General features: G+C 38.7%; 1 protein-coding gene and 1 long non-coding RNA gene across 2 annotated transcripts; both read left to right on the forward strand.

The window, feature by feature from the left end:
* The first annotated feature begins 1,220 nt into the window (after nt 1-1,220).
* On the forward strand, nt 1,221-2,920 carry LOC116205460. The gene is made up of 2 exons (XR_004156507.1): nt 1,221-1,417; nt 1,743-2,920. It is a non-coding gene; the product is annotated as an uncharacterized LOC116205460 (long non-coding RNA).
* Nucleotides 2,921-10,072: 7,152 nt separating this feature from the next.
* On the forward strand, nt 10,073-11,555 carry LOC116204310. Its single transcript, XM_031536400.1, has 2 exons — nt 10,073-10,736; nt 11,074-11,555. The coding sequence occupies exons 1-2, from the start codon at nt 10,073-10,075 to the stop codon at nt 11,553-11,555; spliced, it is 1,146 nt and encodes a 381-aa protein (XP_031392260.1).

Below are 11,555 nucleotides of genomic sequence, written 5' to 3' on the forward strand. Positions count from 1 at the left end.
TTAGCCATTTCAAATTATTACCTCCCAAACACTTCTATTTACTTTGAAAACAACAGTTATTTTTCAGCGATTATATTTTAGTACTTTTGTTTCAACAAAAGTAATCCCAAACCAGGCCTAAACTACCATCACGGGGAAAGGTTGAGATGTAATAACAGTAATAAAAAAAAGATGAAAATGAAAAAATACTACATATTGAGAACTAAACGCGGCTTTATTATAAAAAAAAAGATATAGCATAGTGACGCATTCTCACGCCTGATAACTAAGAGATTTTATATTTGATACTTTGGTGAGACTATTCATATCTCTTTATTAGATTTCTATTTCATCGTATTAGGCATATAGGCCTTTCTTATAAAAAACGAATTTATTCCAAAAATATTGATAGATCTATATTTAGTATTGGAACAAAAATAGAGAGTATAGTTCATTTTGCAGCTTTGAAAATATGCATTCTCTATGGACATGATATATTTTATTCATTTATCACTTCTTTGCTATATAGTGATTTTATTTAATATCTAAAGAGTTGAATGAGAATTTTGTATTTTTAAAAACACTACTTTTTATTTCAACACTAATCAAATTGTAATTTCTTTTGTTATCATAGGAACTCTTGTAAATTCCCAGAATGCAATTTACTACGATAAATAACTAAATAAATAAATTTTCTGATAAGACATAGGATAGTATCTAATAATCAAAAGTGGTTTTTTTTAAGTGCAAATAGACTCGTAAATGTTCACCAAGTAAGCACATAAACTTATTCCATTCTCAAATTGGGAGACATATTTAAGGTAAGTAGTAGAGCTTATCCTATGTTCTAAGGGAATAGAATGGAAAATTCTATAGATTAATTACTTGAATTAATGATAATTAAAAGGATCATATATGGTTAGTTAATAAGTAACACATTTTTCCTAGACTCATGTACGTCTACAAATATCATTGTGCGATCAAACACCACACTTGTTTCCAATTTCCTTACATGTACAGACATAAATTAACTCTTAATAGCTCGTATCACGACTTGCACCGACTTCTTGGTTTCCATCAATGCCAATGACTTGATCAGTTAGCTGCCCGGTTAGAACCTGGATACAACGTAGTCCGACAACGTAAGAGGTTATTTATTAACATTGGCAGATGCATGCATGTACTATGAGAACGCCAATGGGCCTCTCTCAAGGCCCATCCCATCATAATGTTCTGCTAGCTCTCTTTGTCGTGAAGTCTCCAAAGTTCCATTTTTTAGCCGCTAATATCATTCAATTTGTTCATTTTACAATTCTCTCACCAATTGGTGGATTCTAATGGCGACGTTCGACTTATTATACTCTCTCTTGATCGATCTCTGCCACTTGGTCCGAACCTGCATCCGCTCCGCCATTGCTCAGCTGACGTACTGAAAGAGGTACACTATGATCGCCATCTAGGGTTTGCTTAGTTTGGCCCATTCTTTTGCCCTAATCTGTGAGTGGATTGATTCAAATGGAGTTGCTATTGTTTTAATGTAATTTTGCTACGTAAAACTCCTACGGGTCTGCTTCTGTGCTCGTTTCCATCGCAGAGACCTGCGAAAGATTTAATCTTTGTGCAAAATTAGAATTGGATAGTTTGTCGAAAAAATTACCTCCTTTTTTTCTTTTTTCTTTTTTAATGTATAAATAGAGTCGCTTATGGATCTTGATGATTGGTGTCGATGGTTCTCATACATGGCTATTGCCTTCTCTGGTTAGGCTCTTGTGTGTGTGAAGAATCATGGCCGACTCGGAGAATTTGCTTTTGGAAGCTGCGGGCCGAACGGGTGCATCCCCAAGGAAAAGGCGGTCATTACAACATATAGAAGGAGACGTCAAGGTTGGTATTTGGTTCGTGGAAGCGATTCTAGGGAAGATTACTCTGACGATGGCTGCAGTTATTTGGGGAGGAAGCCATCGGGATCTCAAGTCCTTCTGCAGAAGAGATCTGAATCTACGGAGATACACGGTGATCAGGGCGGCCTGGAGGGTGATGAAGACTATGGGGGCTCGGATCCTGGGGCGGGTAGTAGTGATGAATCTGATTATGTGGGCAGCAATTTGTACGAGGATGACGATGACCGCGGGAAGCCCGTGCAGATGACTGAGCTCCAAAAGAATGGATGTTATGCGATCGATCGAGCAACAGAGATGATGAGGACTTTAAGAAAAACTTCATGAAAATGAAGGAGAACGAGGAGGCTTCTCAGGCACCTTCCACAGGACGGATCCAATCATCGACTTGTTCTGCTGACAGGGCGGCTGCCAAGGATGGTGCCTTGAACAAGTTGAGGGCAAAGCGGCTAAAGCAGCGGGGAATCTCAAGTCTAACCATCAAAGGAAGTTCTGATAATTGCGATTTTTCTCTGTCAGGTGAAATCACTTTGCTGCCGGTCTCAATCACTTCATTCAGAGTGATAGCAAAATTGAGTAGAAGCAAAATCAAGGTCTTATAGTAAGCTATATTTTAGGTGGGCTACGGCATCCTAAGGGGGTATCTGCAGATGTTGCTGTCAGTCATATGCACAAATAGTAGTTTTTCTAGTGCAAAAATGATCCTAGGAAATTTTCGTTCTTTCTTTTTTCTCTTTTCTCGTATCTGATTTGTCATTTTGAGCCAAATGAAATTAGGTCCCTGTGAGTTCATTATCTCATCACGCGGGGCATCGCTGAGTCTGCAATATAAATTTGGAAGTGCAATAAGTGCGTAGATTGGAGGATTTGATCTGGAACACCGAGCAAAAGATAAACGACAGGCTCCCATTTATTACCGGTTTTCGACAATTGGAACTTGTTTTGTATATGAGATGAATGCCTTTATTGTAGTAACTGCTATTGCAGAATGAATGTCTATTTTCGACGACAATAAACTAAAGAATGAAGACAGTTACGAGCAATATTTTCTTCACTGTTTCCAGCATTTTCATTTTCGCTGTCAAATCTAAGTAGAAACAATGCAATATCAAGTTACTAAATCATAACATAACTACCATGGTTGGTTTCCTTTGGATCATAGCTTGCATTGCATTATAGATGGTGTTGGGAAACATGACCCAAATGACAAACCCAAAAGTAATTAACCCGACAAAGGATTCGTATTACCTCTTAAAGATTTTATCAAGTATCCCAGGAAGTCCGTCTCGTGAAGTTGATCACGTACCGATCCACCTGCAAGGACGAATTAGTAATAGTTGACTCGATAGATCTCGAGCTTCGATGTGCTTGTTTCAAATTTCAAATATGCAACTCCTAACTGAGCAAAGTAGGCTTTATATCACTCGCGTAGGTAGTATATATTAAAATCGATTGTTATTATTATTATCTCCCTTGTAATGATTTAACCGATGGACCAAGCTCCTAGTACTCCCATTTGCTAATTTTCCAAAATTCTAACTCTTCAAAATGATTCTAACCACTGTACTCTCCTGAGCTATTCTGACGAAGATTTCGAGTGGGACGGCCTTTAATCCTTTCCATTGTCGAGGGCATCTCAAATCATGATTCATATTTCCAATAGAAGTCCGATGCAGTAGGTGACCAAGGCTTTTCCCCACTGCAAAAGTGCATAGTCGCCATGTGTATATTGGCCTATGGAGTTGGAGCTCACTTCGTTGACGAATATCTCCGGATGGCCGAGAGCACTACAACATAATGCTTGGAAAGGTTCGTCTTTGGCGTCGTTGCATAGAGTTCAGGGGTGAATACTTGCGAAGGCCTAGCGCAGCCGATGTGGAACTCCTGCTACGAATCGGGGAGGCCCGCGGCTTCCCAGGTAAGATGGGCAACATTGACTGTATAATTGACCGTGGAGAAATTGCTCGAAAGTTTGGCACAGTATGTATCATATGGTTATCATGGTGACTCAAGCTTAGTACTTGAAGCAGTGGCAGGACCTAACTTGTGTATGTGGCATGCTTTTTTTGGAGTGGTCGGGTCCAACAACGATATCAACATTTTAGCCGTTCACCAGTCTTTGATTTTGTGCTATAAGGTCATGCTACATAGGTACATTTCACTATCAATGGCAACAACTATAACTTGGGATATTATTTAGCGGATGATATATACCCTCGGTGGGCGACATTCGTCAAAACAATCCCTCGACCACAGTCACAGAAGAGTAAGTTTTTTACCAAAACTCAAGAATCAGCATGGAAGGACGTGGAAGATGCATTCAGAGTGTTGAAGGCTCGCTTTGCAATTATACGTGATCCTGCTAGATCGTGGTCCCAAGAGAAGTTTGGACTGATTATGAGAGCTTGTATGATATTTGTAGAGCAGGATCATTGAGGATGAGCGAGAAACGTATGATGTCAACATTGATCCGGCAACCTTGTACGATGCACCCCCCAACGACTGCTTACTACAACCGGAGCAAGGACAACAAAATTCTTCTCCACTACAAGAATTTTTTCAAAATAATATCAGGCTTTGGGATAGAGAAAAGCATCGACAACTATAGGCCAATTTGGTGGAACATATATAGCAACAATGGAAAAACCAAAATGAGGTGTAACTTTTATAATAAAAAAAATTTATCGTTCGGCATGTAATTTTTTCTTAACAGGTGTATTTTTCTTTTTACGGCGTGTATTTTTTTTAACGTTATGTTATATTTTTTATTTTGATGAATTGTAACTAATTTTAATTTTAATAATTTCTTTTTTTTTCTTTTGTATTTTTAAATTATTTTAATTAATTTACTATTAAGAATTTATATTAATTATATATAATAGTAGTTATATGCATTTAATTAATAAGTAAGTGGGCCCGGATCAGAGACACCAAAATCAAAGACACGGGTGGAGTATGTGTCTCTATTTTTCTGTGGAGTTTGTCTCTGTCTGATGAGGCGCTTATGTGACATTATGAGGCTCAGTTGAAAGATAAGAGAGAGACTCCCCTACCAGAGAAAGCCTAAAGACTAGCATTATTAGATGCTCTAAATGCTCTATACCTCGAAATTATGAGAGCAATTAATATCTCCCACGATTCCAACCACCTAAAAAAATAAAGTACCATCAGAGAAAAAAGAAGAAGATCTCTATAGTTATTTATCTATATGCTGAGCGAAAAAAGAAATGCAGATATATATTAGTTATTCATGATCAACTTTGTTATTCTTTAACCAGTTAAGAGTATTGTGCAAAAATTCCCCTACTCATAAGCCGAATTATAAGGCTTGATTCTTTATCTCGTGATGATATAAGAATATCCCCAGCAGAATATGCCAGGGATGATATGATTCTGCAATACTTTTCCCTCCAACTGTAATACTTGACCATATTTGTTAATTAATCTCTTATTTATTCATTTACTTATAATACATGAATCAATAGATCAAATGCGCATTATATTGTTGGCATATTCTACTGCTGACAAGCTGGAAAATACCTGCGGAATAATTACGCAAAAGTCCAACAGGTTTGCTCTAATTGTCGAACGATTCCTTTAAATTTCAATTTTGAAATCATTCCTAAAATATTTAATATGTTATATTTTGTAGTTCGATTTCTGACTAGGTGATAACTGATTGATGACATGGAAATACCAGCGTGAAATATTGAAAATTACATGAAAGTCCAATTCATTTGTCCAAATTGTCAATCGAGTCATGTAAGTTTCAATTTAGTTAAATCAGTCTCAATGTTTAATCCGATATACACTTTTAGTCCGAACTGTGCTAATTGGACATAAGGACTTGAAATAACCGAGAATATTTATTATAATAATACTTCTAGAAAAAATCAAAAGTTATTTTTCAAATGGAATAAGATGGAATTGTCCATCTTCTTCTCTAGGTCAGTTCTAGTGAGAGCCACTTGGGCAAGCCTAGTCATGGGGTCTGCCTCTGTCGACACCACGACCTTCTCTCGGATGCTTTTGAGCTGGTGAAACTAGCTCCAACCTCAACGAGCCCAAATCTAACATAAGCATTTGAGATCTAACTCGAGGGCTCACTGTAGGCCGGACCATTCCATGCAACTTGAGCTCTCAAGGCTCATAATGTCTCGGTTCGCAAGCTAGGAATGGAATCCACAAACCCTAACTAAGGTCATGGCTTGAGGGCCCTAGGTTCGCTCAGTTAGGGCTTGAGGACCCCATGTATAACTAGATTTACCCTAGTGGTGTGGGCTTGTTGGAGCTCACCCAGCTCTAGCGACCTAGGGAAGAAGATGAACAATCCTAAAAAAAAGTAAGTTATTTGATTTTTTTCATTTTTTTTATAAATATTATTGTAATATCTATTTTAGGTTGTTTCACGTTGTTATATCCACGTCAGCACTCAATCATGATTTGGACTAAAGGTGTATTATAAACTAAATGTTTTAGGGCTAATTTCATCAAACTAAAACTTATAAGACTCGGTTGATAATTCAGACAAACTTATAGGACTTTCACATAATTTTTGTCTTTTTAATTTTACATGGACATTTTAATGACTCGTGGAAAATATTTCGCACCGTTATATTCACGTCATACATTCAATCAAGGTTTGGACCAAAAGTATATAACAGGCTAAACGTTTCATGACTAATATAGTTTAGCCAAATTGCAACTTATAGGAATAGACAATTTGGACAAATTTAAAAGACTTCTACTGTAAATTTCCCAAATATATATATTATCAGGGACTTAGGACCCTTGAGTTAGGGCAAACCATTGATTGAGAAATCGTTTTATTTGAGGCAATATGATAGTAGTCATTAAATAAAATAGGGTTAATGGTCCAAAATTCACCAACTTCCAATTTTTTGTCAAATCTAGCATGAACATTTTAAAATGGCACGTAAAATCATCAACTATACTTTTGTTCTCACGTCTAGCATTTTGTCAATTTTATGGAATTTTACTGATGTGGCACTAACGGTGGACACGTGGCACTAATAATGGACCCATAAATTTTTTAAGTAATATTGAATTTGTTAAAATGGATTGAAAACATAAAAGGATCCCATGTTCGGGCCCAGAGTAGTCTAGTAAGCCACAGGTTGCTCCTCGATCATCTCCCTCTATTCTAGTTCAGCTGGAGTAGTGTCCCTCACCATAAAGGAGTCTAAGAGTTCCCCTATTTTCGCATTCTTAGAGAGCTTTTGGATTGAGAAGCTACTGTATTTCTCCAAAATCGCATCAAGCTCCTTCAACAAACCCTCCTGCCCCTTCGATGCGATCATTAGCCCGTAGCTCAATTGAGCGTCCGCATCAGCCTTCCGCTTCTTGACTCCGCCCTCATCCTCGTCTCTTGAACTAGACTTGGGGTTGGCCTAACTAGAGTTGCAAAGGGAGAAGAAGTAGTGCGACTCGTCGACGCGGACTCCTACCTCGTCTTGGTAAGTAACCACTGGATCTCGTCGGCAACCTGGGCGAAGACGATAGTTGAATCAGATTTTTGAGAGAATGGGGTGGTGCTTGAAGAAGGCGAAGACGAAAGATGAACACGGAAGACGAAGAATGAGGAGAGTGATGGGGATTTAATTTTTAATAAATTTAATATTACTTAAATAATTTATGGATCCACCATGAGTGCCACGTATGCACTTTTAGTGTCACATTAACAAAATTTGTTAAAATTGATAAAGGAATTGACAGAATACATGACTTGAGAATGGAAGCTTAATTTGTAATTTTACGTGTCATTTTAAAAAGTTCATGCTAGATTTGAGAAAAAGTGAAAATTTGATTTTTTTTTTTCCTAATAATAATAATAATAGTGGAAGTGATCAAAATATTATACATACAAAAAGTCAGTGAATGAAAAGTCTCATTTCAAATATTTTGGATAAGTAGCATATAATGGTGGACGCTCTAAAGTATATGATTTGTGGGAAAAAGGGGGAAATGTAGTGTACGGAAAATGCTCTCAACGCTTACTAGCAGGCTAGCGTGCACGTGAGGTCGGAACAACGCACGTGACCCCCAAATCGCCCATCTTAGCTGTCGAACAGAGCTTCCTCACGACTCTCTGGTAGGTTTCAAGCGACACATGGCCTGCGAAATGGCCAAATCAGTCGGGGAAATGCCGGAATCAGCTTCGCAATCGCTAGCAAATGTCACTCAAAGTCACCCGATGTCCGTCTCTGATGAGAAATCGGCCCCCAAAGGTTCGCTAAACTCGAGGAAAGTCTTCCCGAAAGTAAATCAAAGCCTGGAGTTTTTCAAAGGTGTCAAGCACAACAATGTCAAACCCCCTTCGGAGTTTTTACAGATTGGGGTAGATCAGTGGAGCTATACCCTAATTGGGCTGTTTATGAGCAAGACTCCCGATTTTGGGAAGGTAGTCTCAGTTGTCAATGGTTTATAAGGGAAGCAGGGGAAGGTAAAGGTTAGCACAATGGATTCTTTGTTTATTTTTCAATTCCCAAATGAAGAGGTCATGACATGGGTTTTGGCAACGGGACCATGGCATGTGGAGAGGAAATTCTTGATCCTGTAGAAGTGGAGTCCTGATTTCACTGAGGAGGACCTAAGCTTGAAGAAAGTGCCAATCTGGGTGCAATTATGAAAGATCACGCTTCAGTATTTCCATCCCAAAGGTAACAATTACCTAGCAAGTACTATTGGTAAGCCATTGTACATGGATAGAGCAACTGTTCTTCGATCACGATTAGATTGCATAAAGGTCTGTATAGAAGTGGAGGTTGAGAAGGAAATTCCAAAAGTTTTGAGTGTTGATTTGGGCAATGAATACATAGTGGAGGTATTGGTGGATATTCCTTGGCTGCTAGAGAAATGTGATCACTGTAAGGTGTTTGGGCATCAATGTAACAGTGCAGTAGCAAAGGAATCAACAGAAGCTCCTAAGTCTGCTAAGGAGGGAAGCCATTGTAGCTTCTGATCATGCAGCCAAACCTGGTGAAAAGGCCTCCACATCTGTTGTTGATATCTGTGCAGCAGATGCCCCTACCGAAGAGAATACCTGTGCAACAAATACCCCTACTGAAGAGGATAAGGGTCGAGCAAAACTAAGAGAAGTCTTGAATAAGGAGAAGAGAGACACTCCTACTAAAGGAAAAACCTTAAATGCTGCTGACATAATTGAGGAAGTGGAGACTCGAGGAAATGTGGCCAGTTTAGATGATGAATGGGATAGTGTTGCTAAGAAGAAAGAAGTTCAGTTTAGGGATACAAGTAAACTAAGAAGCGCAACGATGGAAGTGGCGCAAAAAATTCTGAAAGTGCAGGGAAAAAGGAAGTCGAGGACGGGCAAGGGAGGTAAACCCCCTAAGCTACTATCATGATAATTGATTCCTAAAATGTTAGAGGGCTAAATGACCCTTTTAAGCAGAAAATGTTTCATAAGTTTATGAAGGATCATGATATAGGAGTTTTTGCTATCATTGAGATGAGGGTTAAAGAGAATAACTGTAAAAGGATTATAGATAAGTGGAGAGGTTGGTATTTGGTGGAGAATTATCAATTCGCTAATAATGGTACGTTGTGGATAATGGTATGGGGGGATTTGCAAGTGCAAATACTTGGCAAATCTAGTCAATTTATACATCTTTTGTTAAATGTTCCCAAAGCAGTTGGCTAGATTGTAGTTACTTTTGTTTATGCTTCAAATGATCTGTTAGAAAGAATGGGTTTATGGCATGATTTGAAGACCTTGGCTGGAAGTATGAGGTATAGTTGGGCATTGATGGGTGAATTTAATGCAGTTAAAGAATCAGAAGAGGTTAAAGTAGTTGGAAGGAAGGTAGTTATTGATCAGAGTATGAAGGATTTTGCTAATTTCATCACCTCAACGAGCTTACGGACCACCCCTTTGTAGGTTGTTACTACGCGTGGAGTAATAAATGACAAGAGGGATTCCAGACCAGGAAATTAGATAGGGCCTTGGTAAATGATGTGTGGTTTCAAGTGGGTATTGTATCAGCTGTGAAGTTTCTTCCACCAGGTATTTTTGATCATAGTCTGGCATTACTAAGGTTTGGTGACAAGGAGAATGTTGGCCCTAAGTCATTCAAATTCTTTCACTTTTGGGCTGAACACCCGGAGTATATGGAGGTAGTGGGACGTGTTTGGTCGGAGGTCCAAGAAGGTAACAAATGGCTGTGTTGTATAAGAAGTTGAGGAACCTCAAGAGGCATCTAAGGGACTTTAATAGAACTCAATTTGGGAATGTGCACTCGAAGGTTGCTGAACTGCATACAAAGTTCGTTCATGTTCAAACTTCTCTACTGGGAAGTGACAATGTGTCCACTGAAACTATCGAGAAGGAGGTGGACTTTAGGGTTCAGCTGTTAGAAACTATTGACAAAGAGGAGAAATTCTTGGGCCAAAAGTCCAGGATGGCATGGCTGAAAGCGGAAGACCAAAATACTGCTTTTTTCCACATATCAGTAAAGGAAAGGAATGTAAGAACTACCATACAGGTTCTTTACACTACTTCAGGGGAAAAGTTGGAAAGGGTGCAGGAAATAAAAGCAAAAGCAGTGAATTTCTATCAGGGTCTCTTGGGTAGTCGAGATGAACGAATTATGGGGGTCTCGGCTGTACAACTTTCTTCTATCCTTAAAAGGAAGGTCTCTCACACCAAATCTCAATCACTCATGTCACCTATCACTAAAGAGGAGATTAAAGCAGCTCTGTTCTCGATGGGGAATGACAAGTCCCTTGGCCCAGATGGCTTCACGATGTATTTCTATAAGCATGCATGGCAAATTGTTCAAAAAGATTTTATTGGTGCAATGCAACATTATTTTTCTCCAGGTGAGCTTCGCAGGGAGGTGAATTCAACGATTATAGCTCTTGTTCCAAAGAAGGAAAAAGCTTATCGTATGAAGGATTTTCGGCCTATATCATACTATAATGTGGTATATAAGTGTATTACAAAGGTGCTCACTAACAGACTAAAGGAAGTGCTCCCTAATATTATTAGCTTGAACCAAACAACGTTTGTGCAGGGAAGGAAAATTCTTAATAATGTTTTACTTGCTCACGAGCTTGTGGGGAACTATCACAGACAAGTGGTATCTTCTCGTTGTGCCATAAAGATTGATCTAATGAAGGCCTTTGATTCTTTAAACTGGGATTTCATTCTTAACAGCCTGGAGGCCATGGGATTTCCTCTCACATTTCTCGGGTGCTTATTTCTCGGGGACAATCAATGGGTCCCTAGCCGAATACTTTGCAGGCCAGCGGGGACTAAGGCAGGGAGATCATTTATCCCCTTATCTATTTGTCATTACCATGGATGTCTTCTCAAACCTTTTAGACACTATTGTAGTTGAAGGTAGAATTGATTTTCACTCAAGATGTAAGCCTCTAAAGCTAACTCATCTTTGTTTTGCGGATGATTTGTTTTTATTCACAAATGGCTCTAAGGAGTCTATCATTGCTATTATGAATGTGTTGAATACCTTCTATTATTGGTCCGGATTAAAGCTAAATCCTGAGAAATCTGAAATCTTTACGGGAGGCATTAATGAGGATAGTGTTTCTGAACTTGTGTCTTGTTCTGGGTTCAAGGGAGGAACATTACCTGTGCAATACTTGAGGCTACTTCTACTTTCTGGAAAGTCTCTGTGA

The sequence above is a fragment of the Punica granatum genome, chromosome 4, assembly GCF_007655135.1.
Source record: "Punica granatum isolate Tunisia-2019 chromosome 4, ASM765513v2, whole genome shotgun sequence".
Taxonomy (NCBI): Eukaryota; Viridiplantae; Streptophyta; class Magnoliopsida; order Myrtales; family Lythraceae; genus Punica; species Punica granatum.

Bases quoted from the DNA above. Each gene is read 5' to 3' on its own strand.
- LOC116204310 (XM_031536400.1), top strand. From the start codon at position 10,073: ATGGCTGTGTTGTATAAGAAGTTGAGGAACCTCAAGAGGCATCTAAGG. The intron at 10,737-11,073 runs GTGAGCTTCGCA...CATTCTTAACAG, and splicing joins GCAACATTATTTTTCTCCAG to CCTGGAGGCCATGGGATTTC.